Raw genomic sequence first — 27,892 nt, forward strand, 5'->3', positions numbered from 1 at the left:
TCATGTGACCAAATGAACGGAGAAAAATGTTTAAATACTGATAACTGATAATGTAGAAAGTTTTCGATTGTTGGTAGAATTTTAGTTCGTACCTTTTGCTGAAATGCCATAGGGTTGCCAAAAAAATCATACCGTTTTCTTTTAAACAATAGAATACCATAAACCAGGGATGCGCAAGGGTTATGCGCGTCATTTTTGTTGTACAACATCAATCGCGCTTCAAGGTTTGCAAAAAAATTAATTCAACATTGTTGTATTTGCAACACTTAAAAAAATATCATCTGTTATTCTACGTGAAAATCAACTCGCGTGCCAGTTTTATAACCAATGGTCTACCAAATTTGTCACACATGCCCTGTGTTGATAACCTCTGTATTGGTGTATTTATATACCAAAAAATAATTCACATACATAACAGTCGTAAACAAACTACAATTGCACTCACAATCGCTTTAACTTATGGAAAAGTATGAACGTCATTCTCGACCCCATTATTTGGTAAACGGATTTAACAAAAACAAAGATTGTTATCCCACAGCCACAAGAACACCCGAGAAGAAAAATGAAACAACATACGCCGATCTACGAACGAAAGAAAACGATGCAATGTGGCGTCGGATCGTCCGCCTCATCGCCTGCAACGTGGTGTGTTGGCTTCCCATCTGTCTCGCATCCTTCACCTCATTCGCCGAAGTCAGCATTCCGAGAGCGATTTACACGTTCACAGCCACCATTCTCATACCTGTTAACAGCGCCGTCAACCCGTGGATGTATTCCAACTTTCTGTGGATGGCCACGCGAGAAATCTGGAGAAAGTTGCAACGTCTTGTTCGCAAAATTTTTGTAACCGGTTCGTTGAAGAAGAGTTTAAAATGTGTCCAGGAATCCGTCGCAACAGCAGATGGCAATGTGGAGCTAATCGCCGTGCGCACTATTCCGCTAGTGGGCGTTCGGGACATAAGAGTGATGGGGATGGACACTTCTTTATAGAAAGGATAGGAAAAAAAGACTCTCTTTCTGATAAGATGAACAAAAAACTTTATATTGGGGGTAACACCAGATGAAGAAGTTTTTTAAAAAATGAAACGAACATAATATTTGATGTAAAAAAAGTATTTTTTTTACTTGTGGTTTTCTCACATTTATCAGTTCCGCAAATTTCTATTTTATAAACTTTTTTGTTTTTTGTGAAATATTAAATTGTTTTTGTCGATTTGAAATACGTTTGATGTCAGACAGTTTTCAGCCCACCATCTAAAAACAAAAAGTGTTTCTGAGCCAATGTTGACAGCTATTCAAAAAAATTATAGGCTCCCTTTGGTGTTTTTCGACATCACAAAAAACATTTTAGCTTTGGATTACAGTTTTGACCGGTTTAAATGTTCGACGGGCTGCTAAAACCGGATCCAACCGGTTAAAATGACAAAATGCCTGTCCATTCTGCCTTCAACCGGATTTAACTGTTTCCACTTGTATCTAACAAAAAAACCTATTGTTGGTTGATGCCTCCGATTCCATTTTGTTAATTGCTTCAAAATCTGCCCAAATCTGCATCAAACCGATAAAATCGAGCTAATTTTGGCAAAAAAAACATTTTTTGTTTCGGACAAGACCCGTAAAAACGATTTCCTGCCTCAAAAACTACCGTGTTAACAAAACAATGAGATGAACGTTTACGAAACGTTTATTAATCAAGACCCCCCTTGTGCGGTCAACCGTGAAGTTGAGCGACGTCATTTAATGCAAAGTTAAAACTGAAACGAGCGGAGCGTATGAAGGAAAAACGACCAAGCAAAGCTGGAGAAATAATAGCTATGCGGTGGTCATCAGCAGGCACTATAGAGCACGATACACATATACACCATACAGCAGTAGTAATGATTGCAAAGTTACAACAGCAAGGCTACGACGCCGAGTTAAGGCTTAACTTATTAGTGCAAACTTGTGGTGTGACAGCTTGTTGGAAAACCAGGAAAAATGCTTTTGATTTGTTTGGTCAGGATAGGTTGCTTATACGAATATTTACATAACGCACACTTGTTCCAAAAACTTCGTGGATACGACTTATTTTCAATCATTTCTTAAATGTAACTTATTGTAACGTGGTAGGTGTGGGATATGTCCTACTGGGGTTCCTCGGTGATGGCTTGGAGAGTTCAGCTGTATTGTATTTAATGTCGAAGTTCACCGACTTATAATGGACATACTGATGCTATTTGGCCAACTAAGCAATGGAGAGTAACGAATCAAACGACTTTTTAAACAAATGGAACACGCTTTGGTAAATAAGGTTCAATTTAACTAATGCACTGGGATGTGGAATGGTGGTGGATACGTTAGTTCCGATCTATATGGAATGGCACAAAAGAGAAAAAAGGAATGCTGTTTCCGGCGGTCGCATCAAGTTCACGTTCGTATTCACACAATGCTGGGTTAATGGCGTTCATTATACGAATACCAATCGTTAGTTAAGTACGTCGGAATTAGAATGTTTTTGGTAATACCGCACGCGATAACAACAAGGCAAGGGAAAGGTTATCCACGGTTAAGGGTCAGCGCGTGCTCAGGCGAAAATATACGCACAATATTCACAAGATAGAGAGAACGATTGGACCTGGGTAATAAAACGATGCACGGGGTACTGTAAGCGTTAAAAGATACAGGAAATATCCGCGACCGACACTGGTGAGTCACAGTATGGAGCGCGGCACGAGACTGGTTTAAGGCGGATTAAACCGGTTCAAACCGGCGCAGAATCTGGTAAAACCGATCCATCATATTGGCATGAGGTGGAATTACTTTCCATAGAATTTCTTGTTCAAGAGGAAGATGAGGAGGTTTACATTGATCCGAGCTCTTCCGTCGAACATCTTCATCACCGACACTCCCTCGTATTGGAGCTGGAGAAGATCCTGGAGGTGGAATGGATGAGGGGAGTGTTATAATTACTTTTGTTGGAATTTAAAATAGTTTGCGGATTTATTTCATTCGATTTCCTCGGGTAATTTTTCAATCAAGCGCCTCCTTATCAATAAAATGTCATCTCATACTATTCTGAATTGAGTTTAAAGTTCAACTAAAAAGTTGAGTCTTCACTGTTTGATGGCCTTTTTGTGTCAAAAGATAAATCATAAACGTTCGTGAACACACAATTGCATTCATTTAACCGAGCACCAAACTCAGATTCATTTTATCAACAACTTCTCTCACCTGGAACACAAGATTCACTTTTTCCATGTTGACTCCCAGGAATTTTGCCGAAACATCGAAACGACCGACGTCCTCCTCGGTTTGGGCGAGTTCGAACATCACGTTGCGGAATCTGTTGACGAATATTTGTGTAATTCGACTTCGTGCGGTTGTGAATTGTAAGTTCCTAGAACATGTAGTCGTTTGGGGGAATTCCCGAAAAGGGAACATCTTTTTTCACACAAGTTTTCGATATTTTTTTTGTTTTCTCCCCAAAAGTTTTGTGAAATGTACAACTAGGATGGTTTGTTCTTTCCAAATAAAGTTTTCATCGGCTACAAATTTTTCAATATTTTTGTTTTCTGCGTCCGTTTCCACGCGATAAGTGTCAACTTGTTTTACAACTCACTGTGATGTTTCGAGTCCCTCGATTTCAAGCAGAACTTTCTTTCTGTGGAGTTCGGACGCCGTGTATTTCACCGCCTGTACTTTACGCTTCTTCTTCTGGTTCCTGGTGGTTGAAAATCAAAGTTTGATTTCGTTTAGAAATATATTAATGCTATGAATGTGACGTGGTTGGTTAATCTTTCATACAGGGACTTGACTGATTTTGATCAAACCAAATATAAAAAATTTGTAAGACGTTTTAAGCGCGATTTCCGTCGTAGCAAGTGCTGAACGAGTACGACTTTCTTGGTTGGAACTTCACGCTTTGATTTTGAAACCACATTAAATTAAGACCTGGTCAACTATTTTAATAAATAAATAAAATTATGAGTAAACAAAGTATCGAACGGATTTTGTTCCATCGTGACCAACAGAGAGAAAAGTATTTACTCGGCAAATAAGCAGAAGAGGAGTAACTTTTCGGTACCGCGTCACTTACTTTTTGCTTTTGTTTGCGAGACTCGCCAAGCAGCTCTTAATGTACTGGTTATAATAATCCGATTGCTCCTCGAAGAACTTCGCCTTCTGAGTGAGTCTGTCCATGTTCTGCTTGAGTTTGGTCAATTCCTGCTTACGGCGTTGTCTGTATCTGCGCTGGTTGCGAATGTCCTGCAAGTAAGAATTGATATGAGATCAGGGTTTTTTGATAACCTGTTGTTTAAACTTGGTTGTTGGTGAATTTTCGTCTGTGCAACGATTATATTCTGGATGGAGGCTCCGGCGATGGAAAAGATTTACGAAACTTTAATTTACGTGAAATAATGTCTGTGAGATTGCGCTGTTTAAATGAGTGCACAAAATCGCTCATGGAGCTTCAACAAACCAAGAGAACCGGGTAAATGAAACCGAATATTCGACCTCGGATATCAGAATATTTAGCGTTTCATTAACTTTCCCCCTTTACTGAATATTTTAGCCTGGCTTATCATATTTTAGTTAACTGATTATTTTAGCCTGTTCCCATGCTGCTTGTGATATAAAGTACAAGAGGTGGATATTATCACAATAATTGTAACAGATTAGGGAATGATTTCAAGAATCAATAAAAAATTATAAAACAAACTTACTCTCGCGATAAAATTGACGATGGTTTGGTAATGATCCTTGGATGACACGATCCCGTGGGAATCAAGTTTCTCCAGATTCCTTTTCACCCTTCTCTTCATGTCCTCCAGCGGGAGTTTGTTCTCATTGAGGAGGGATCGAGTCCGGAGCATGGATTCCTCTTTATCCGTGTCATCTGATTGCTCCTGCTTCTTCCTCTCCTCCAGTTTCTCCACATTCCTCATATGTTCCTCCTCCTGGAAAACATGAAGATGTTGAAAAGATTATTTACGAAAACTGTCGTTCTGGTATCAAATTAACGTAGATTGTATTCAACCAGCGTTTCGACTACATGAAGTTGTGCGACGTGGTCTTCGTTATTTCATGTGTATATATTATAGTTTGCACGTCAATCTTTCCGCAAAGAAACTGTTTCATGTTGGCGTTGTTGAGTCGTTGAGAGGAATTGCAAGTTGAGCTTAAGACAGACTGCCAAAATTCAATTGCAATACTGTTGGTGAATGCGATACCCGATGAAAAAAACAGTGTCCTAATTATTGTTACAGCCCACTGTATCGAGGTATAGCATGCGGTCATACAGGTGTCGATAGCCAAACGTATTCTCCAAAGCATTAGTGAAAGAATTGTGATGGTAAGACTTGAGTGATTACCTGTTCATCGGTCGCTGGGGTTTCAAGAACTTCAGTAAGATTCTCGCCAACCTGGATTCTAATTATGTCGATCACCATTCTCTTTGTTCTATAAACATATATTCACACATTATTGACATTTTTAAATTGTTTTGTGCCAATAAAGTCTGCAAATATTCCTATTAGTTTAAACGAACCGAGTCATGGTTGCTATAACAACGTCATCGGTAAAAGTTTGCAACAATTTCCCACCTTAGCAGAAGATTCTTGATGTCAGAATCGTCATCGTCCTTCACTTCCATGCGACTTGCAAGTGTGAGTGAGACTTCCGTCTTCACAAGTTGCTCCATCTGATGGTCGTCGTGTTTTCCGCCGTCCTGTTGGTCGCCTGTATGACGTCACACAATTAAACTACCGAATTTACTCTTGGAACACCACAGGGTGGGAAGTTATTTAACATTAATACCGAGAGTAAACAACACATTTACTGAAATGCTTGAGTACGAGATTTCTGATACGTTTTCATCTAATACGACGAAAGTTTCAAACCACAGTGGTTAAATCTTCCCATTTTGTGTTACATGCACGGTGTGGCTACAAGATTTACAGTGCATGACTAATAGCATGAAGCAATACTGGCGAGGAATGAAGGTATGTGAGACAAGACAATGTTTTCGTACTCGACACTGACATGTCGACTTATCACGTAAAAAATGGAACTTAACTGAACTACAACGATACGGACAATGTCCTAATGGCAACAGAGTTTCAATGCGCGGCGAATAGAAATTCAAGTGCCATACACAAGGCATGTTGCGTCATAGCAAAATGCTTACATCGAGCCTGGTAGTGAAAATGTAAGTGACGTCATCATTCCACATGCAGTACAGATATGTTACATTCTCTGTACAAATGCCCAATACAGTTAAGGCCCTTAGTGTTAGTCTAGCATATTTGTATAGTGTTAGTACAGTACACTAAAGCCTTTAACTACACCATACAAACACCAAAAGCAGGGGGTTAGTTGTTCTACCAAGGCATACTTTTACACCTAAACACCTTTTTAACGTAAGCTACATCATATACTGCTCCCAACATGCAACATGTACCACCAAAATTACACAGTATATAGAGTGACATTTAGTAAGTTGTGAATTGAAGTTCCTTCATACAAAAAACTTTCTCGTGTTGTGCAGTTCCATCGTTTATAATGTTGTTTAATATTCAGGTAGTTTCTAAACGTATCCAAAACAAAATACTAAGATATGCCGAATAGCATTACCTAATAACCCTAATAACAATTTCATGTATTGGTATTAGGTTTCGAAACTACGAAAGTTTTAAATTCCCGTGCCGGCTACAAAGATTCAGAAGTTGGAACTACAGTATCAGGTGGCATGCGGTACAAGCATACACATGGTACATGCATTTCTATGGTAGTATAATGCACCTCTGCAAGCATATCTATATTTACCTCGTTTCGGCGACCTGGTTGAGATGGTCGAACCTTTTGGGCGATTCAAAGTAGTTTACAAAAAGTTTGTTGCAAGGTTTCGTTTTGTTACGCGTTCTTGTGCGGTTTGATGAACATTCAGATATTGCAAACGTCAGCGGCGAAATATTAACTATACAAGCTTTATAAAACCTCATTCAAGATTTTCAGATCGTTTTGCAACGTGATACAAATTACAGGTAAGCCAAAATCGTGACTGACGATATAAGTGTGAAGCGTGAACACTGTTTTTGTGAATTAGATCCCAACTCTCAAATTCACTCACCCACTAAAGTCGCAATGTCCGGGACTTCCCCTAATTCTTCAAGTGTGTCGTGCAGAGGGTCGGAAGTGTCAGGAGCGATTTCATCAGCGTGTTCGAGAAGCAACTGTTTGAACAAGAAGTTTTGAATTAGTTTGAATAAACCCGATATTAACTTGGCGTGTGGGAAAACAAACAAACCAAAAACCAGTTATGTAATGCAGGGCTTTCAAAAACGTTTTTTGCTCGCGATCTCTGTTTTACCTGTTTTACCCAGTTAGGGAAGTTTCCATTTAGTTCAAAGCATTTAACAGTTTAACAAAATAAACAGAAAAACATACATTTTTGCCAACTAAAGTTGACACTTTACAGCCGCCCACTTAGAGCTTTACCTTGTGCGTGTCCAGAATTTCTTTAATGGTTATGAATATGACTGGTTTGACGAGCAGGATAGCATCGCTATATTCATCCATGTTGTATTTCTCTTCTGGCTCCGGAACATCACAAACTTCCTCGAAGAAACGTCTGGAAGAAAATTTTTAACATTATGCTGGGAATGCCCACTTTACCAAACTTATGTGAGCAACTTCCAGTTTACAATTAACACGTTTTTTTTATTATACACGTGCAAATTCTACACACGAACAACACTTACTTAAATCTCTGGTAAGCTTCCATCAGGTAGTTGTTGATCGAACGAAGATGTTCCATATCGCCAGCGAACTAACAAACAAACAACATTTCCAACTATTTTTCTTCAACAAACAAAGACATAATTTGCGTCAAAACTGGTCTTAAACATTTTTTCAAAGAGGTTAATCACTTCAACTACTCAATATTCTTATGCTATCACGCCGGACTTCTATCGGATATTTAAAAGGTGTTTCTTACCGTTTTTCCTGTGCTTGCGAACTGAAGAACCTTCGCAATAGATCCAAGGTTACGACGTTGATCGTTGTTGAGTCCTGAAGTTCCCGCCGATACATCGATGATATCAAAAGCATCTGGGGCCACGATTGCCGGATTCATGTATCGGTAATAAATCAGATTGCCAACCATCTGTATGACCAGGAATAGCGGAATATTATGAAGAGGTACACCGTTTAAAGCTTTATTTAAGGAAATAATGTAAAAAGTTACCTTGACTACAACAAGCATAATACAAAATCTGCACTCATTTTAGTGTAGATCAACATTACGCAACGTTGTCAAATGTAAAGTTAATTCAAAGACGTTTTTCTTGATTATTTTTATTTTTTGAAAATCAATTATTTGTACAAATTTTTGCACAAAGCAAAACCAGCCCGGGATGTTTAAGAGATTTGCGTTCAAGTTTATCGCACCTTCAGAACTTCATCTTCTGGAGTGTCAGAGAACTTCTGTTTCAGAAGATTCCTCAGGCATTTGGCGATGTATCTCAGACCGTATCTGTTAAAAAACGACCAATTTAGACAAATATTCGAACAGAATATTGCGGACACATATTGCTACAGAGGGTTAATGTTGAGTTTACAACAAAACTGGAATTTTGTTTATTTATGGGAAATAGAATATCTGTCAAACGTATCAATTATTTTAAAAAAATTATGGTTTTCGCGGGCGAGCAGTTTAGCAGAACATTTCACAGACAAAACATTTTGTTTTGATATGCTGGCTGCTATTTAATACATCGGTCGTTAATCTTTTTTGAAATTTTACGCTCGGTTAAAATCGGCAATGACCCGCAGATTAACAACTTTCCCAATAAAAACTAACAAAACTCACGGAATGGCATCGATGGAGTTGAGAATAGCGGTCATGAAACCATCAGTCACTGTACGAAGTTGGGTGATCGAATCCTCCACACGCTTACGAACCTCTTCATGCTTCATCGCCTCTTCAGTGGATACCTCGTATGGAAGATCGCTGTACAGAAAAACCAACCATGAAATTTACTATTTCGCTAAGGAGGGATAACATTTTTTTTAGTTCTCGTGGTGTTGAAATTGACCTTTGGTAAGGTTCAAGTTTAAGTTTGGTGACAGGAAATTAACCTTTAGTAAGGGCGAAGTTTAAGTTACAGGTGGTTATATTTCAAACTATGGTTGAAACAAAGAAGCGATTTTAGTCCTTGTTGCTTCAAAATTGTCTTGTGGGTTAAGGGTGAAGCCACAGGTAGTTACTTACGACGCCTCCCCAGTCTCCGTTTCTCTCTGACTGATCCAGGCTTTGTAAATTTCCAACGGGCTCATGTTGATGCTCAGAGATTTGTTCTTCATCACCTCTTTAACCTGTAAAACAATTGGAACTTAAGTTACAGGAACTTGAAACTGAGGCAAGGCTACACATTTCCAGACCCAAGTTATCTTGTGATCCAGGCATTCACGATATCAAATCCCTGAAATAATAACGAGAAGAAAATGTTGTCAGTTCTCACCTGGGGCGCCAGGATTTGCCTGAGCGAACTTTGACCTTTGGCACCTCGGTTAAAGGTCACAACCATCTTGATGACGAGGGGATTCCCCGTAGCAATCTCCTTTACTTTGTCCACTTTGGATCTGTTAGGTTAAAACAACAAGTTTTTATCGACAAGTCGAGAGACAAAAGGCGTTGTGCGCATGTGCCAGCCAATAATCATGCCAGAACATCGAACGAACATTGTTCTGTGAGAGAGAAGCACGGGGGAATGCATGTAGGGATGATGTATGGTGACAAGAACTTTGTACGGATGCACATATGATTGCAACAACTAGTATGCAAATTCGACTTTGCGTAATAAGGGGAATTCCGGGGATAGTGATTTGCATACAAGCAGAAACTGCGTTTAAAGTCATCGTTAACACTGGTTGGAAGTTGAACACACAGCAACGCACACACACTCACACGCACCCCACCACCCCAAACACACAAGAGTGTACAATCCAACAAACACCTGATGTAAACACTAGGTGGCGCATCACACCATAGGTGGAACAGAAGTTCAATCAGACTTAGGTGAAATCTATGCCGGTTTACTTTTAATGTCGCTCTCTACTATGTGGTTCATGCAAAATGTTTTAGTAGCTACGTTTAACGGAAATTTCTTCTACAACTAATTGCAAAGCAAATCAAGAGTACGAAAGAGAAATAGGAAATGCTATTTTGGTTAAAAAACCGAAATTTCTCAAAATTCCCGCAGATTTGTGATTGCTGGGTCGGAGACATTATCATTGCGGCATGGGACCATACTGACCGTCGCAATTTAATTACAAATCATCTTCTTTAAATTAAACCCAATGCATTTTGGTGCTAGACAAGTTAACAAAGTCTGGCAATCATTCCCATCCTTACAGAAGTACATTTATTATGAACCTGAATGGTTATGACAAAATTAATTATTGCCAAGTTCCAAATCGCAGAAATTTTGCATATAATTATCAGAAAAAAAACAAAATCTGGCACTTGTGCTTACGCACATATATATGATACTTCATATGGATGAAGGTATGATCGCCAAGTTTCAAATTGCAATCAATCAACAATTCACCCACCAGAGCTGAAGAAGGATAAATTTACAGAGAAATAAAATCAAGGTCTTTGCAGAACAACAAGACGCGTTATCGCTTTGCGTAAGTGAAAAGTGGATACCGAGCAACAACAACAAAAGCAGCAGCAAGAGCATGAAGCATACGGCACACGATCAGCTATAACATTGCCACGAAAACACAGACGGAAACCTTACCCTGATTCGTCGTCGTTGCCGGCAATATAGCTGAGAAGTTAGCCAAGGTTAGGTGTTAGTACAGTTATAAGCAACAACATTCATAAGCTTATAACATAACACCAAATAACACAGGTTCAATGGGGTTTTACTCTAGGCAACTTATCGTTAGCTCGAAAGGAATAGCACTACGTCCAGTATAAATGCAAGTTATTAGTACAGTTATTCCTAATTTTAACCATTGCCATCGTATTTAGCGCACTTTGTAACTTAGCTTAGGAAAGGCCACCTTGCCAAAAGCAATGAGCAAATATAGCCACCCGTGTTATAAATATAAGTTATACAGGTCCACAAACAATCGACCACTATTTTACTTTTAGATATTAAATGTAAGTTAATTTTGGAATTTACACGAAAACGTTAGTGTTTATCATAAGGCGTTTTGCACACCGAAATTAAAATGGCCCCATTTTAATTCAAGAAATTAAAATTCTTCTGGGCAAAAACTAATGGTGACTTGTTTTATTTAATATTTATCCAAGACAGAAACAAAGAGAAAATATTTGGAAACTCTGCCGCGAGCAACACAAAATACCAGCCGTACATTTCACCGCAACACCCTTCAGTACTTACTCAATCTCTTCCTGCAAAGCCGTCTTAAAGAGCTTGAGCAGTAAATATTCCTCCCGCTGATTGGATGCGTAATTATAAACGGTGAGAATGACCGACTGCATGAAGTTTGTGGTTCGACCAGCCGCCATCTTGAAAATCAGTTTACCGAAGTACGTCGGGTTGGTCTGAAGAAAAAGTCGGAATTCATTGAAATGTTTTTCGGCCTTTTTTTCATCCTGATTACTTCTATATAACTTGCAACGGGTGAAAATTGGTTGATAACATTTGCATAAATGATAATACATAGACTTTAATGCGTTGACAATAAAAACAACTATAACGTTAGCAGTGATCTTGCTTTGAATACTTTACTGTACCAAAGAAATATAACATTTGTTTGAGCCAAAAGTCGTGGCATTTTGCAAACTGAAAACAACGTCTTGTTTTTTTCAGAAGAGATTTTTCCTGATAGGTTGATAACATTTGTGTGCATAATTTACAAATATTTTTTTTGTTGGAAGCCAAAACGTTTTTTAGGAGATTTTTTTTCTAAAAGGCTACATGATAAGAAGAATAAACAAACAATCTTCTACCTGGAGCAAGTAGAACAAGTGCTGGTAAGCCTCGAGACGCGCTCTGTTCGACTTGTTGAGCGATTTGAGTCCGGCAGCACTTCCAGTGGATTGTTCATTGCCAGCTGCTTCCTTACCTTGCTTTTTGCGAAGGTTTTTGCTATGGTTGATCACGTCCTGTTGAAAAAAATAGTAATTAGGTTCAGGTAAAGGGTCGGTTTCTGCAAATTGAAACATGTATACGTTTAGAGAGGATTGTTGTCTGGCGCCGCGTTTATTGTGACGTTACAGTAAAAATAAAAAGCACTTTGTGGCAAAACAATACTATTTTTCTAAGCAAAAAATAACAATTTTGTTGATTCTAAAGATATTTTTACAGCCCTAGGTGTTGTCTGTTAGGAAACCAACCTGTAGAGTGATTCTGTTCTTTACCAGCAACCCGATTTTGATGTCCATGGTGTTGAGAGCTTCCTCCAACTCGTTATTAGCTTTTATGCATTGAACCACCCGCTGTTTTAAGTCTTGAAGTTCTGTATGTAGCGGGTTGGATAATAATTAAATTGTCGACGATCGACCTTGTTTCGGTAGAATCCGAATAGTTTTACTCCAGTATTTAAGCGAATCCAAAACATTTTATACAAAACAAAACGAACAGGACATAATGGGTAAAAACAGAGCGACTATCTGCAACTCACTGACTATTACTAGCTCAATTGCTTCCACATAATATGTGATAATATTCAAAATAACTATTTGTGGTTACAGTTGTTGCCGGATACAGTATTTGTCATACCGGTACCACTAATGCAGTAAAGGTAAGTTCAACTTAAGTAACAATTTCTCACCTATTTCCTCAGCGAAGTCGGTTGCTCTCTGGTCGAGCAAATGGACAAACCTTTGTACAACTGGAAGGGGCGGGTTCTCCACGCCGACTGAAAACGACAAAGAATTTGCTTGCAAAAAACGTGCAATTTTGTCGCTTACACCCTTACACACATGACACAGATGGGCACGGGTGATTTGTGGCCCAGTAAAGTTGCTAAGATGCAACAAGTAACTTTTTCCCAAAACTTAGGTGGGTGGTACAAAAAAAATCAATGAAGGAATGGAATTAAATACAATTTAGAGAAGAGATTTTATTCAAAACTGCGATAGAGGGTGCTGCCAATTTTAGGTACAACAGCGATGAAATGTGTTTAAAATTAATTTTAAAATTGATTGACACGTTTAAATTTCCTACTTACACTAAGTATTAGGTACAGCATCCAATTTCAAATAAGTACAAGATTCGAACAAAAATATCTCTTTGTAAATGACATATATCCTATTCGTAAAAATGTCATCAAAACCTTCGGAACTTACTTAAAGTCTTGTAGTCGTGTCTTGCCTTGTTGGAGCGGAACCAGGCTTGTAGCTTGATGATGACGCGCACCTGGCGGGAAGGAAATGTTTGTTTGAATATTTAAAATGGAAAAGTGGTTTTATTGTCGAGATAATATCTCTGGAAACGACGGGTTGGCGTCATTTAAACTTTAATTTCGTCATAGAACATTGAGACATGCTGCTAACAAAATATTCCAAGGAAGACAAAATCCTATTTAGGAAACTACAGAGAGAAATGTGGAAACCAATGACAACAGCCAAGAAACAAGATTGAGATAATTATTTTCCATTTCTAGTTGAACACAACACAACTATTGAAATTCTAAACACGAACACACGACTAGTCTGACAATTTACACACACAACAAACTGTGTCACCATATTTCCAAAAAATGATTTTCCTTGAAAATACAAAAACTTGACTGGTATAAAATACTGCGGGAAATAAGGTTGGAACGTACATGATCTTTGAAGTACTTGAGTCTGGAGTTGTATTTCGATCTGGCTTGGTGCATTCTCAACCACTTTTGCATCTGGAAAGCAAAGGAGGAGAATTAGGTTCTGGCAAACATCCAGTCACTGAATAATTTACAACGTTAATTCTGCAGGCCAAAGGTGTGTAGCGACTACCTGCACATTTAGGCTGCCAAAATTAGCGGGAGCGTAGGCAGACAGGAAGTTGCAGACATTGTGTGTTATAAAAAACTTGAGTTGCTACAAATATTCTGCATTTTCAAACAACGTTTGTAGACGACAACCCAAACAACGTAATATTAATCTCCACGAATACTTGCATGGTTGAGAAAACGCACAAAATAAATGAAACTAAACCAAGTAAAACGCAATGCCCGTGGGTTTAACTCACGATAGTAACAGAACAATGAGGATTCGGACAATACGGTAAAGTCGATACGAATATTACATGCGAAGTAAATTGTTAAGTTTTATTCAACCACTTTTATCTGCGAACTAACTTACGAAAGCAGGTTAACAAATAGTTACGAATATCACATGCTCGGCGAACGTAACTGGAACGCGTGTTAGGACACACAGAAGCAAGCAAGTAACCTCACAAAACTATTCTCCGAATGCAACTAACATTAACCTGTCGTCACCACACTTCCGAGGAACGAAACGACAAATAACAAAACAACAAGTCGATTCCCTACCATGATTATTTTGTCCACATTATCTCGGAAATATTGGAGGCGGTCGTTGTATTTCTTCCACTGGCTGTAACCTCTCCAATGTGCCTGGATCATCGTGATGGCGGGAAGCTGAAGAAAATACGACATAATGAACATAATCCAATACTGTTTTCAGCAAAGTACAAATAATAATTAAATCCATTACGCCTAGTTAACCCAGGAGATTGAATTCGGCTAAATATAAGTTTTGAAACGACGTGAAAACACAAATAAAAGGTTTGCAATAGTCTTGTTAACAACTAAAATGCTAACATTGCGGGAAACCTATCAGTGCACCAAACCAGTTACAATATAAGACTTGCTTATAAATTCTAAGAGATCCCTCAGTTAGACATTGCCTTTTACTATGTGACATCAAATTACTGTGTTTATTGTGTAACATTTATTAAGAAATATGCTGACATCAATGAGAGGATCGTTGGTTCAATATCACATATACCATAGGTACAACGTTTTGCCTTTAGAGTAAGACTCGAGTTCACACCATCATTACCTGGTTTGCGATGAAGTCCTTCCGTCCTTTGTACGCCTTCCTTGCAATGTACATGCGACAGAACGCCTGGAGTTTAACTATCAGTGGTTCATTATCCCTCCACAGTTGTGCTCTGTCGTATGCCGCCGATACCATACTGATGCACTCCTACGTGATATGCCGATATTAATCGCTCACGTTTATAATTATCACACATAGATGGAAATACCAAAACATCGCACGTCGAAAATACGCGATAAATTCGTTGAATACAGCGACGGCAAATTACAACTGAGGCATATTCAGTATGAAGGCAAAGTTAATATTTATGTTGTTCTGAAGATAAAACAGACCCCGAACAACAAACATCGACCTGAATACCTTCCCGAGAGGAGTTGTATTAAAAGCTGACACGATGAGTGTTGATTTGACCACAAACCAAAGATACAGAATAAGGATTATAAAAAACTCGCCACAGTATCTGCATTCTTCATTCAACTTTGGTAAATTTGTACAGTCATAAACTTTACCTGTATTTCGTCTTTGGTCAACTGTGCAGTGTCCGGGTTGAAATCTTCCGGTTTGTCCCAAGAACCTTCCAATGCCTCAGTGTTGAAATAGTAAGTATCTCCTTCCTTAGTCTTGTATGCGACCCAAGGCGTGTCCTTCAAACCTGAAACACAAAAACCACCATTAGAGAAGTGGTTCTCAATATTGGGTGTCTTTCGGTGCAAGATATGTTCCTGACAGGGGTGCAGGGAGGTTGGATCATTGGGTTTTGTTACATAATGCACTGCATTGCTTTATATTATAAGAGGTGCGAAAACTGCGGTTGGTGATTTTAAATAAACCTCCTGTGTTTTTGCAGCAGCTGTCGGACAAAATGTTCAACTTACTATGAGAGAGCGGTTAAGTTTTAAAAAAAATCGCTCAAACTTTCGGTCACAAAATGCCAAAATGTTCAACTTATGGTCACCAAACCCATTGGTAGATCATGTACACCTGCATTCAATTATAAATCAAAGGCAGCTGGATTTCTGAATTTCTCATTGTATCTGGTACCTTGTTCAAGTTTTTCTGCCCGTATTTCCTTCAGTTGTTCGTGGTAAGTTTGCGCGCATTCCTGTGTGAGTGAGGCAAGTGCGATGTCAGGTTGTCTCAACATTTCGTAAGTTTGTTCCCAATCTTCGTCCTCGATAGCAATGTTGACAGCAGTCACAGCTGAAACCTCTGCGAGAAAAAAAAATACGATCAACTAAAATTGAAAAGTCGATTGGGAATTTTCCCTTTTTTCGTTAACCATTTTATCAGAAAAGTTCTAACCTGGGTTAGATTTATGCATAAGGGCGATGACAGTCAAAGATACACATTATCCCAATTATTATGGATTCAAATCCTGAAGGCTTTTTTAAACGGTCAAAACGTCCACAACAGAAAATGCCCCTGGCAGTTTCCAATTTTTTCCAGCATTACTCACGTTTCAGTGCTATTCGGGTATGCGCATTTCCCTGGTCAATACAGCCCTGAATCTCTTCGATCCACAACACGGCGTCGGGGTCACCAGTTTCTTCAGCCTTTTCTTGTTTCTTCTTCTGCAGGAGACGTAGATATTGCGTAATGTTCTTGGGATCGACGTTGGTGAGTTGAAGGGCTGGGTTTTGCAGAGCGACCAAAACTGCGTCACGGTCATCTGACGCAAGAGCGTCGTTGACGTCATTGACAGCCTTGATTCCTGCGCAAGGCAATAAAATTCAAACTTTAATATTTACAGTTCAACTAAGTTTGTTATTGTATAAATTATACAACACTCCCGGGGGCGTTCTAAAAAAATCACATTTATGATAGCGTAAGGTAAGCCTTAGTTATGCGTGACGCAGACGTGATCATGAGTGAAAAGGTTAACGAGCAAGTACACCCAACCGCCTGACAATTTACGAGGTTGAATATAAACCAGACGTTTTATTGCCGTGACGAAGGTTTGTTTGATTTGACGTTGAAACACTGCTTGAAGTCAAACACCTAAACGCCCTGGAAATATGTACACACTGGAAAACACTTCAATTATCTTGCCTAAAGTTTACTTGGTAAAAGAAGCTGACAAGCCAAGCAACCTTTACACTAACATTAAAAATTTAACGTAACCCCGCCACAGAAGGAAAGGAGAAAAATATACGACGTCACTCACTTGCGTGTTCCTCCTGCACTTGACCGTTGACGTCATCCACTGTGGTTTGGACGTCATTAAAAGACAAGTAAGGCTTCTGTTCTTTCTGTGCCTTCAGCGCTTCCTGAAGAGGAAATTGAAACACGTGATTAACAGAATAAGCCAGGTAGTAAAAACGGGTGAAAACAATAACGGAAACGACAGAAATGTCCAACAACCAAGATATCCGCGTATATCTGTATTCGTCACACATTGTCGTCATAAAACGTGCGACTAAACCCTTTAGATTTTGTTTTCACAGGCGAGAAAGGACGTGATCTTGGTCAAGTACAACTTTAAGGAAGTTGTATAGATTCACTGCACACCCGCCTTCATCAATTCGCATTGCCTCCATCAATTCGCACCAATTAGAAAAACACAAAACACTATAATAGCGCCTATTGACCTCAGGACAATGGAGTTTATCCGGGTGACCATTTACTCATTACAGTAAACGTCACTTTACAAATCAAAACACCTTACACAAATATTTTGACTGCACAAGTCACAACACAGCAGCCAACGTATGGCGATAACTTACACAACTCCGTGTCTTGTTTCCATTTTCAAGTCTTTCCAGGCCGAGATTGGGTTCTTGCATTGCTTTCCATATACTTTCGGTGTCGCCGGCTGCCAGTTCCTGGTTGAGAGCGGCAAGGGCACTCAGATGTGGGAGAAATCCGCTTATCTCCTCGTGTGTCAAGTCCTGTAGAAACCACAAGTTTAAATTATGGGCATATAACCCACAAACCACAATGCAAAGTGGTTGATGCAGAGAACTAAAATCGGAGCCTACTTTAACGCAATCATGAACTTACTCTGCGAAGTAAAATACTTTTAAATTGTTGAATTTACTGATGAATAAATTAGTTTTTGTGAGCTGCATACAGATGGCAACTGTTTCAACCTGTGCAGATTGGTTTGACAATTGTAGACAATTTTGCCAGCAAAACAGTCAAATTAGTTGTGTTTCTTATTTTATATTTTTTATTTAATGATTTTGTTTCTAAACGAAATAGCCAACCGAAAATTTGTGTGTCATATTTTGATCGATAATAAAAAAAAACATTAGACACGAACCTCTCCCTTGCTTTCACGGAGTTGGGAGAGTTCCTGGTGATAAAGCAGAGGAAACTTTTCAAGGATGGGAGGAAAGTCTGCATCCGGACGAAGAAGCTCCTTCATCAATTCCTCCGGTAATCCCGACTCATTGAGGAGGGAGTTGATGTTTCGAACAGCCTCTTCTCCTGTCATGACAACCAATATTCAAATAAAACAATTTTCAAAATAAAGCGATATTCGAATACCACAATATTTGGCATCAGCAAATATCTGAATGTTCGAATAAAACATCATTCGAAATAAGACAACAAACCGATATCACAATCACCAACCAGATATTAAGGACCACCGAGCCATAAGGCCACAAATGTGTCATGCGTTGCTTTAAAGTATCAGAAAAACTTAAAAAAACAGCGGGAACTATTTGAGAATTATTGTAGAGATTAAATCTACATTAAATGTTGACATACATAACATGGTTTAATGTAAATGTGTTGGAACTATTTTGGAAGTGTCGGAATCACGAACTTCTACAAACAAATAGTCGGAACAATACGAAAAATACATTTATGATTGTTATATCGTATTATTATAAATCATACGAGAAAATAACCTGGTTTCACGGCCCAGAGCTTTAACAGTGCGTGTGCGGAAAATAAATTACGTTTAATTGTTATCGTCAACCGGGATTATCGGAGAGCGCCATTGAGCCAAGAACAACTCGTGAACGCCGTGAACGACGAGCCTTTAAGGGAGAGGAAACGGTTTCTAAACGATGCGGCGGTTTCACAAATTACGTACAATTTGTCGTGTAACAACCATAACGAGAGCCAGGAGCATTGTACAGTGTGTGTACGCTGTGTTTTTATGTTATCATAGCTTCCGAAGCTTACTTTGTCTTTGTTTTTCTGCCCTCTGATTCGCTGCATTGATGGCTGCCTGGATTTCGTCCTTGTCCAACTTGCATGATTCATCGCCTGTTGCCTGAAATATTTACAATGTTTAATGACATTATTACTAAACAGGATTTCTTCTTCTCCACAACAAGCGGATTGACTTATTAAAACAATTGTTTGTAACGTTTTCAAACTTATTCTTTTTAAATCAGAAGCGCTAATCTAAAGCAGTTCAACAACCACACAAAAAGTCTATAGTTTTGAAAAACACCCTTAAAAACAGTGTTTCTTTTGTCAGTTTGTGTGTTTGCATTCAAACAACGTGTATTTAATCTTGTACCTCTCTCTTGGCTTCAAGACTTTTCCTGAGTTCCTCGAGATACCAGGGAAGATTCTTCTTGTCGACGTTTGAGATTCCGAGGTCGACGAGTTTGTTGATCAACCCCTCCCCCTCCTGTCCCAATTCATCGTTGATCTTCTGTAGTTTAATGTCCACTGGACGAATATATATTGCTTACATCACAGGATGAATGATTATTTAAAGCAAAACTTAGAAACTTAGGGAGATTGCCATCATGGCAATAAAGTTTACTTATTGAAAAAGTTTCCATTAAAAAAATATTCTTTTGTGGATAAAATATCATGTCAAGTTAAATCTCTAAATTCCTTACGGTTGATTTTGGCAACATTTCCTTGTATTTCTGCGTGGGTGAGCAACTCCTCGTACATATCCCTGTCATCCTCGGGCTTATCTTTCCCCTAACATGAAATAAACACCTCATAAATATGGTAGTTGTCAGGTATTTACTAGAATAAAACTTCTTTAGAATATATGCAACTATTTGCTATTTTCATTGCAAAATCTGCATAAAGAATTAGAAATTTTTTCCAAACCTTATTTTTTGCTGCATCTGCTTTCGCTTGTTTCGATGCAAGCAACCTTTGTTGGTAATCAGATTTATTGCTTTCATCGAGGTTTGTGAGGCAAGCGTTTGGGTTTCTCATCGCGGACATTGTGACTTCCTCATCACCAACTTCCAATGCTTCATTGATTGCGATCACAGCAGCATGCACTGACACAAAAAACAGATATATGATAACATCAATCTTACACCATATAGCTATTCATGACAAAGGTATTGTGGTCAATCAATGGTTGACAAAATGTGCCTCACAGAATGCAAGAAAAATACATTGCCATGACTTGTGCTTCTTCAGGTGTCTGATAGCAATGGACAACACGGTGACAAAATATAGAAAGACATTTGCGCCATTAATTTACGACTTCCTATATTTGCCTTGAAAGACACTGAATAGATAACCATAAACCACTAAAATCTACTTTCGTATTCGGACTTCAACAGTTTTAAAGGATTCGGCCATCAGTGTATGCTGCTAAACATTTATCATAATTCAGGACATTAAATTTGATGAATTTATACTAAGTATGGTAAAGAAACAAAAAATGTAATGATGGTGTATTGATTTAAGTGAGAAAAGCCTAAATTTACTGCGTAACTTCAATCACATCGGATTGTGTACACAGCACACAATGCACACAATACCAAACCTGACAATGAAGTTTTATCGAAACTTGAACCTTGAAAGGTTCTGGCTAAGATCAAACTTTTCAAGGGAACCCCTGCCTTCCAACCCAAATCCCCTTTAGGTTACAATACAACACACAATGAGGTCCTTTTTCTGGTAGGAAAACCTAATATCATCCATTTGTTTGCAACACAAAGCTATTGGTAACTAGTTTTAGGAATGAACAACCAAATGACAGTTGCATTACAGAAACATATAAAACCTAGTTCACCACTGGCTTAAAACTAATGACAAGACAAAATATTATGCATGAAAACAACTCAATGTAATGTTTACATACATGCAGCTTCATCCACAGAAAGCTCATTTGCCAAAATACCCCCAATCTTGTGGAACTGTGGCATCTGCAGACCGTATTTTCCTAATTCTTTCTGCATGTTGTTAAGTTCCTCCTCTGAAAAATTAAATTGTTTAAGATGGCTGCATGACATGTTTCTTACTGATCAACCACATAAAAATTTAAACCTTAACAAATTCCAGAAAGTAATTTTTATTCAGAACCTATTTGTTAGAAACCATTTGAGAGTTTTGATCTTAGATGTCTACCACAGACATGCAGAAAACAGCACGAATAAGTCATTTTCAAGCACTTTCATAAGCATACACAAATTTAACAGCAAGAAGTGAAAAAAACGTAGATACAAGGAATAAGATGCTGTTTATTATTGGAAGCCAGTCAAACATGTGTGACGATATTAAAACAACAATCGCACCTGTGAACTCAGCAATCCCGTACAGATCCTTCATCTGCGGTGCTAGACCGAGTTTGAAAAGGTACAAGCTCAAAGCGTGAATGCAGTAAATCGTCTTGGGCATGTTTTTTCTGTCATAGATATCTGTCGTTTCGGGGTAGAATATCTGTCGAACACATGTTTGTGAATAGTAACACAATTTATCATATTTTCTAACCATAATAACATGCAAGGACAAACTAACAAAACGCCAAAACAAATGTTTTTCTGTTGATTACACATTTGCGTAAATGGCAATGTTTATTAACTTGGAAAAAAAACAATCATTTTTTTACAACTTGTTGAAGCAAGCTTGTTTAAATGGCAACATTTATCAAGGAGACAACCATGTAAACTATATAAACAAACTACCATAAAGTCGGGAAAAAATATGTTTCTGTTAAATACATGATTGTTTGGTTAAAGACCTTCTGGCCTGTTTTTCATTGGCAAGATCGACCAACTTGGAAAAAACTCCAATCATTTTTTTTTTGTACAATAAGTTTTGGATGCTCAATGCAAAATACACACATCATCAAAACAAGGACTGAAAATAGATGATTCCTAAAATGGTTAACTTGAAAGGCATAATTACCTTTGACCATGACAACACACTTTTTGAAAACTCACTATGACTTTACAGTGACCACATTCTCAATAACAGACAGACAGGAGTGACATCCAATTACTTTATAATGATGCTCAGCCAAAAGCTAAATTTAGGCCAACCCAGAATTGCATCACCATTAAATTAGTGCCATGACTACAATATAGTATGGGGCGTGTATGACATTTACTACACTGGTAGCAGAGGACAAAAGCTTGCCATGACACATTTCACATTCTGTCCTTTTCTTTCTAATGTTAATGGCGGGGCAGAAAAACACTTCCTAACAAGGAAGTGCAAAAAGGTCAGAATGCTGATGAAACTGAGTCATGTGTAATACAGTTTAGACTTGCTCATGTAGAAAATAAAAACACTTTTCTTAATAACCTGATCATTGATGTTTTTTTAGGATGACCACAGAATGATCACCAGTTGCTACAATTACAAGAACCAGAATAAAGTCCTAATTTATCCCTAAGTACTAAACATAACAGAAACATGTTCTCCAACATACATTATAAACATAGTTTTTTTTTCAATCAGTAAACTTTAAGTTGGATAATACTGGCTTTTATGCAGTTTCAACTGAGTTTGTGGCACATTTTGAAAACTACAGGCAAAGGTGACAGAATACAAATGTAGGTATACAAAATGATATTTACTTTTGGCAATCCAACTTTTTCCATGGCTTTGAACAAGTGGTTGATATTGTCTGTGTGTTTGAAGTGAAGACCCTTCTGGTTGTATTTCTTCATGTCTTTGTCGTAAACCTTTCGAAGAGGGATTGTTTCTGGGGCAAAATAGTGCGCCAGTTTACCAAGAAAAACTCCATTCCGTAATCCTTCTTCAAGCTCGATACTCGGAGGCAGATCCTCCTGGAGGCAAAACTCCATCCATCTGAAAAGAAGTGGATCAGTTATTTGCTCAATATATTTTTGTTTTTACTTTAAGTTAAGAAAAGTTAAGCGTTTAGTATGAATCCAGCATACATAGTGGATCATTATCATAAATGATTATTTTGGGAGTTTTCATTGCAGACAAGGCTAAATTTAAACTGCTTTAAATTGTGCCCTAAGGCTAAATTTAATGCAGTAAATTAAAACATTTCACAAGCATGAGCACATCTAAAGCAAAATCACAGACATTTTAGGTCACCAAATAACAAGGTAGTTTCTTAAATGTTTAATTTTTTTTATAATTTTGCAGCAATTTAAATGCTAACTTGTAGTTGGTTTATTGGTAGAAAATGTGTTACTTTATGGAAATGTATTTGCAAACCCATATGAACATATGATGTTGATATTAAAAATGTTCACTGTTTGTAACGCAGAAGCATGTTATTACACATTTTCACTTTGTCCTACAACCTTGACAGTTAAGGGCAACACCAACTATTTATTGCTTGGTAAATATTTGCCATGTTTGGTGTTGGCCTGTTGAAGTGGAACGAGCTTTCTCAGGAAAGTGACTGAATGTTTCTTACAAGCTGCAAGCTACACTGACAACTAATCTAATGCACTTTAATTGCCACTGCTGACTTGCAAATCTAAGATTTCAAACATTTGAACACATCACACACCAAAAACCATAGGGGAAAATCGGCCAGGGATTTCTCAAATTCTCGCCAGGACGTTGGTTTATATGCCACATAACAAGTTAACTTTTGCAACAATAACAAGTCATCCACGCAAGTTTATGTAGCGCTGTTATAAGGGAAATTGTTGGACCCCACCGACGCACTTATCAAAATACTAGCTGTGGAGGTAAATCCGTATCGACCCGAATATTGGAGCCGAAAGGATTATGTTGATTCAATGAATTCAGATGTGTTGTAACAAATGTTGCTTGTATCAACTTACTGTTTTGCTTCTTCCAAGTGACACAGGTATTCGTAGGCAGTTGCCTGGTCGCGGAGATTGTCCATCTCCTCAGCCGAAAGCCGGTCATCTTTGGTGATGCCTGCACAACACAATAGAACCGTGTCAATAGCTTCTTAAACTCGGTCCACACGGCCGTAACACACACGCCGAAAAGTACGTCGCCTAATGTTTTTAGCATTTTTTTGGCAGTTGCGCAAGCATGAATTTCGGAGGTACGCAATTTAGCCGTTGTATATAGTATGCTTAGGAGTATTTTATATAGGGGTGGTTTGTGTTCAATGAATTCTGGAGGCGCAGTCGGCAATATGTACGACCAAAAGTGATCCAATTCTTGACTGATAAATACACTGTGAGACTGTGAGTATACCAACACTAGCATCCACGTTTTCACATTGAAACCCAACTTGTATATTGTAGTACCAAAGTACCTGATGCGTTGGCAAAATCGCATTATCGCCGAACGGGAAATTAAACAAACTCGCACGACCAACACAAATATTTTGACACGCACGAGCGCACTCGTAACCATTTGTGACGTCACTCACCGTAGTCAATCGCCCGCAAGGATTGCCTGCGGTGAAGGGAACTGCCGCTTCCTTGACTGCTAGCACTGTAAGTCCGTTGCGAATGCATTATTTACAAATGTATTTGTCTTTTTCACGCAGGTAATCCCACTCCAGCAGAGTTGGTTCGGGGCCAGAGGCCGACACGTCAAAAATACAACGAAACACTACAGCTATGCACTGGTCAGCTCAATAGGCAAATGAAAAAGACCAAAACACAAAGCCACAAAACTTAAGGAGGACAGCGGTACACTGTGTAGAAATAAACGTCGGTATTGTTACACATGTCTTCGGTTTCAATTGGGCGCGTTTCGGGAAGAAAAAAGGGCCTAACACCTGACGCAGCAATGTGATTTAAGTGCAAAAATCGTTGACAAAGTTTCGTATACAGCTGTTATACAATGCCAATAAATATCGATGTAAGTCTGCGAATGCGTAAGCATATTTCCGAAAGCAATATAGGTTTACTTTGTAAGGGCACGTCCTATCGAGTATCTTGATCCACACAGCTCTTAATAAGGTTCTGTTCGATGTACTGTGCTATCACGCCTGCGTACCTGAACCAAATTACTTACTTAACACTTCAAAGCGAACCGGAACTTCATCCTATACCTCTCTAAGGTTGAAATGTCTCAACAAACAACACTAGCGCCAGCAGTAAATCAACATTTCCTGGGAAGACAAATAGGCGAGAAAAGTTGTAAACGTTAGTTGTTTGTGCGACCGCACAAACCTCTTGACAAGAGGATAATTATGACCCAAAGGGTGAGACTAAGAACGGACATTGTCCCTTGCGAGAGAACACAGTGCTTTAAAGGGCATCCTCTCTGTCTCATCTTTCACATATTGGTCCGGGGTATTATTTAATATGATTGACAGGGTTGTTTGCTTAGTGTATGTGCGAACAGAAATGGGCAGCTATAAATAATATAAATTCGGACAGGTTGCCACAATTAATGATGAACATATAGCGTTGCTTTTTAGTCGATTGTTTCCGCACGTTCTGCATAGCTAAGTAGTTCATTCAAACGAGATACAATTATGACGACAAACCGTTGTATCGACACGCCTCGTCCACAGACTTCAAAGAAAAAAAAACTAATTTTATCAGTTCTAATAAAGTTTATTCGTCCATATTTATGTCATTGTTTCCGTTATATTCACACATAAAATGCAAATAATCGACCAAATTAGGGCGGTGAGGAAAATCAACTTGGTGGGGTCCGCGTCCTTCTGTAACTAGTATCACAACCGCGGTAATAACGACGAGCACGAGTTAAGCCGACGTCGCCTAACCTCGTTTTTTAACGGAAAAGTACACTGTTGCCTTCCAAGCTGCAGTTATTTCATGATTTGCATGCATGGGGACCATGTGTCTGATTAATTCGACGAAATGGTCTTATTGTACACATGGGAGGTGAGACCTATATGGCGGACACTATAACTCCGCGCGTATCTTGGCTGGTTGACCAACAGCCGAGTGCAGATCCGCATATACATGTATGCGCAGACAACCCATTAAACCAATGGTTACCAACCTGAGGTTGACGAACACCCGCAAAGGTTCGAATGATTTCAGAGTTCAGTGAGTGTAAATTGTTCCTAAACTTTCCTATTTGTCTCAACTATTCTTTATTTAAAGAAATGTATAAACTTATCCTTTGCAAGATGTCCAGGTAAATTAACGCATGATTTTATCATAATACATGACTTACAAAAGACAGTCCATGACAACATAAAGTTTGGGGAACACTGGTTTAAACGTAATTTTGTACACGTCCCTTTACAACAAGTTGTTTCATGAAAACTGCTTCTAATGACAATGCTCATGCTTCTAATAACAATAAAATATACAAACAACGGGATGCCCTCCGTCATTGGACCTGAGGAAGCCTCAACGCGTGGAGGGTCGGGAAAATATGACTTCGTTTATCATAATAACAACCGCTAAGAATATACGGCATGCTCAAGTATACAATACGCCTGGCTATGGCGCGTTGAAGTAAATTACCTCGCAATGCTTGACAGAATATTTTACGTATATACAACTAACTTTATTTGTACGCTTTGGTCTCAACACGACCTTATGCCACACTCCAAACCAAGCGTAACAACACACTTCACTGAACATGTGTTTTGACCACCTGGAAACATGATTACTGATCTATTCGTTCTTTCGGTGAAAAATAACGAACCATACACCTTTGTTATTCGTTCGGAGAAGCGAAACGTCAGAAAGAATGCATTATTTTCTAACAAAGGTCTATGTTTCTTTTTATAATGGATGAACGAATGGATTAGCAATTTAAAACTTAACGTTTTTACACAATATTCTGTCGCCACAATCAACAATTTCAGCACGACCCAAGAAATGCCTGAACAGCTCCCATACACATAACACACTGGCAAACTTTCATAATACGGGAGGCAAGATTCCCATATGAGCCATGAACGTGACAACATTCCGGCTGTAAAATAAACAGCGACATACTGCAGTTGAGCACGAAGCGATGCAGGCAAAAATAAATGTGACGATGGCTCGCGAGTGAATAGGAAGCGGACGCTGAGCGCGATGAATGACGCCATCACCGACCGACTCTAAGCGCAGTGAAATGCATGGAGAGGATACGCGCTTGCGACTACTCTATCTTTTCAATGCTAATGCTGTCACACTTGCAATGGTTTAAACGCTCATTGAACAGCGACCGACTAATTAGCTCGCTGTAGACAAATTAGACCCCATTGGACTTATAGACTGCAGTTCATGACAGTTCCCACTGGCAAAAAAACACATTTTTTGCTAAAGACACAGAACGCGGAAACACAAATTAAAGTGACAATTATTGGTCACTAATTTCTGGTAAGGGCCAACTATCTCCCAAAAGGACTTGACTACTGGAGAAAAAACGATAACATCTCACAATATCTTGCCATTGCAACGAGGCGCCTTACAGTCTAAATCGCTTCGAATCTTCTTCTACCTCAGTACAATCTCAAGGGAGAAGTTACACACTAACAATTTAAGCAACACAACATGACATTTAGTAACCCCCCAAATCAAAATGCCAATGTAGCAGTTCAGCGCCAATCCAGTTTTCCCAACTGTATATTGGGTTGTGCCGCCCTACAGCTACTCGTACATATACAGATCCGTTAACTTCGGTGGTTCGACGGAATTCAGGCCAAAAAGCGTTGTTCACAGTTAGGAAATTCGGGCGTGCCCGTGCTGTATTTGCCTTCAACATCCGTAACCGAAATCTTTCATTATTTAATCGCAAGAACCGAAAACACCATTATCCTATCTATGTACAAGTTCTTTTGTGTGTGACGTA

At 38.7% G+C, this 27,892-nt stretch overlaps 1 protein-coding gene across 4 annotated transcripts in view; it reads right to left on the reverse strand.

Annotated features, from left to right (window-relative positions):
• Positions 1-1,672: 1,672 nt before the first annotated feature.
• The window catches only part of LOC145899495 (ras GTPase-activating-like protein IQGAP1), a 30,128-nt gene continuing 3,908 nt past the window's right edge, over positions 1,673-27,892 (reverse strand). Inside the window, exons 1-40 of one of the 4 annotated variants that reach the window (XM_082988290.1) lie at positions 24,543-24,808; positions 23,977-24,076; positions 22,780-23,014; positions 21,493-21,637; positions 21,060-21,173; positions 20,066-20,244; positions 19,843-19,930; positions 19,512-19,666; positions 19,169-19,259; positions 18,294-18,460; positions 17,755-17,919; positions 17,196-17,298; positions 16,488-16,742; positions 16,073-16,240; positions 15,541-15,683; positions 15,032-15,178; positions 14,500-14,607; positions 13,792-13,863; positions 13,310-13,379; positions 12,793-12,879; positions 12,356-12,477; positions 11,969-12,124; positions 11,397-11,560; positions 10,785-10,814; positions 9,501-9,621; positions 9,251-9,354; positions 8,849-8,989; positions 8,428-8,512; positions 7,976-8,143; positions 7,740-7,807; positions 7,477-7,609; positions 7,109-7,211; positions 6,805-6,837; positions 5,583-5,718; positions 5,352-5,439; positions 4,704-4,937; positions 4,076-4,245; positions 3,599-3,700; positions 3,211-3,322; positions 1,673-2,912 (exon numbers count right to left, since the gene is read on the reverse strand). In XM_082988290.1, the coding sequence (XP_082844416.1) occupies positions 2,796-2,912; positions 3,211-3,322; positions 3,599-3,700; positions 4,076-4,245; positions 4,704-4,937; positions 5,352-5,439; positions 5,583-5,718; positions 6,805-6,837; positions 7,109-7,211; positions 7,477-7,609; positions 7,740-7,807; positions 7,976-8,143; positions 8,428-8,512; positions 8,849-8,989; positions 9,251-9,354; positions 9,501-9,621; positions 10,785-10,814; positions 11,397-11,560; positions 11,969-12,124; positions 12,356-12,477; positions 12,793-12,879; positions 13,310-13,379; positions 13,792-13,863; positions 14,500-14,607; positions 15,032-15,178; positions 15,541-15,683; positions 16,073-16,240; positions 16,488-16,742; positions 17,196-17,298; positions 17,755-17,919; positions 18,294-18,460; positions 19,169-19,259; positions 19,512-19,666; positions 19,843-19,930; positions 20,066-20,244; positions 21,060-21,173; positions 21,493-21,637; positions 22,780-23,014; positions 23,977-24,076; positions 24,543-24,630 (5,067 nt within the window). In that variant the 5' untranslated portion in view covers positions 24,631-24,808 and the 3' untranslated portion in view covers positions 1,673-2,795. Of the gene's footprint in view, positions 2,913-3,210; positions 3,323-3,598; positions 3,701-4,075; positions 4,246-4,703; positions 4,938-5,351; positions 5,440-5,582; positions 5,719-6,804; positions 6,838-7,108; positions 7,212-7,476; positions 7,610-7,739; positions 7,808-7,975; positions 8,144-8,427; positions 8,513-8,848; positions 8,990-9,250; positions 9,355-9,500; positions 9,622-10,784; positions 10,815-11,396; positions 11,561-11,968; positions 12,125-12,355; positions 12,478-12,792; positions 12,880-13,309; positions 13,380-13,791; positions 13,864-14,499; positions 14,608-15,031; positions 15,179-15,540; positions 15,684-16,072; positions 16,241-16,487; positions 16,743-17,195; positions 17,299-17,754; positions 17,920-18,293; positions 18,461-19,168; positions 19,260-19,511; positions 19,667-19,842; positions 19,931-20,065; positions 20,245-21,059; positions 21,174-21,492; positions 21,638-22,779; positions 23,015-23,976; positions 24,077-24,542; positions 24,809-27,892 lie in introns of those variants that run through there. The other 3 variants (XM_082988293.1, XM_082988291.1, XM_082988292.1) reach the window with 3 other exon arrangements.

Source organism: Ascidia mentula, chromosome 4 (genome assembly GCF_947561715.1).
Source record: "Ascidia mentula chromosome 4, kaAscMent1.1, whole genome shotgun sequence".
In the NCBI taxonomy this organism is placed as follows: domain Eukaryota; kingdom Metazoa; phylum Chordata; class Ascidiacea; order Phlebobranchia; family Ascidiidae; genus Ascidia; species Ascidia mentula.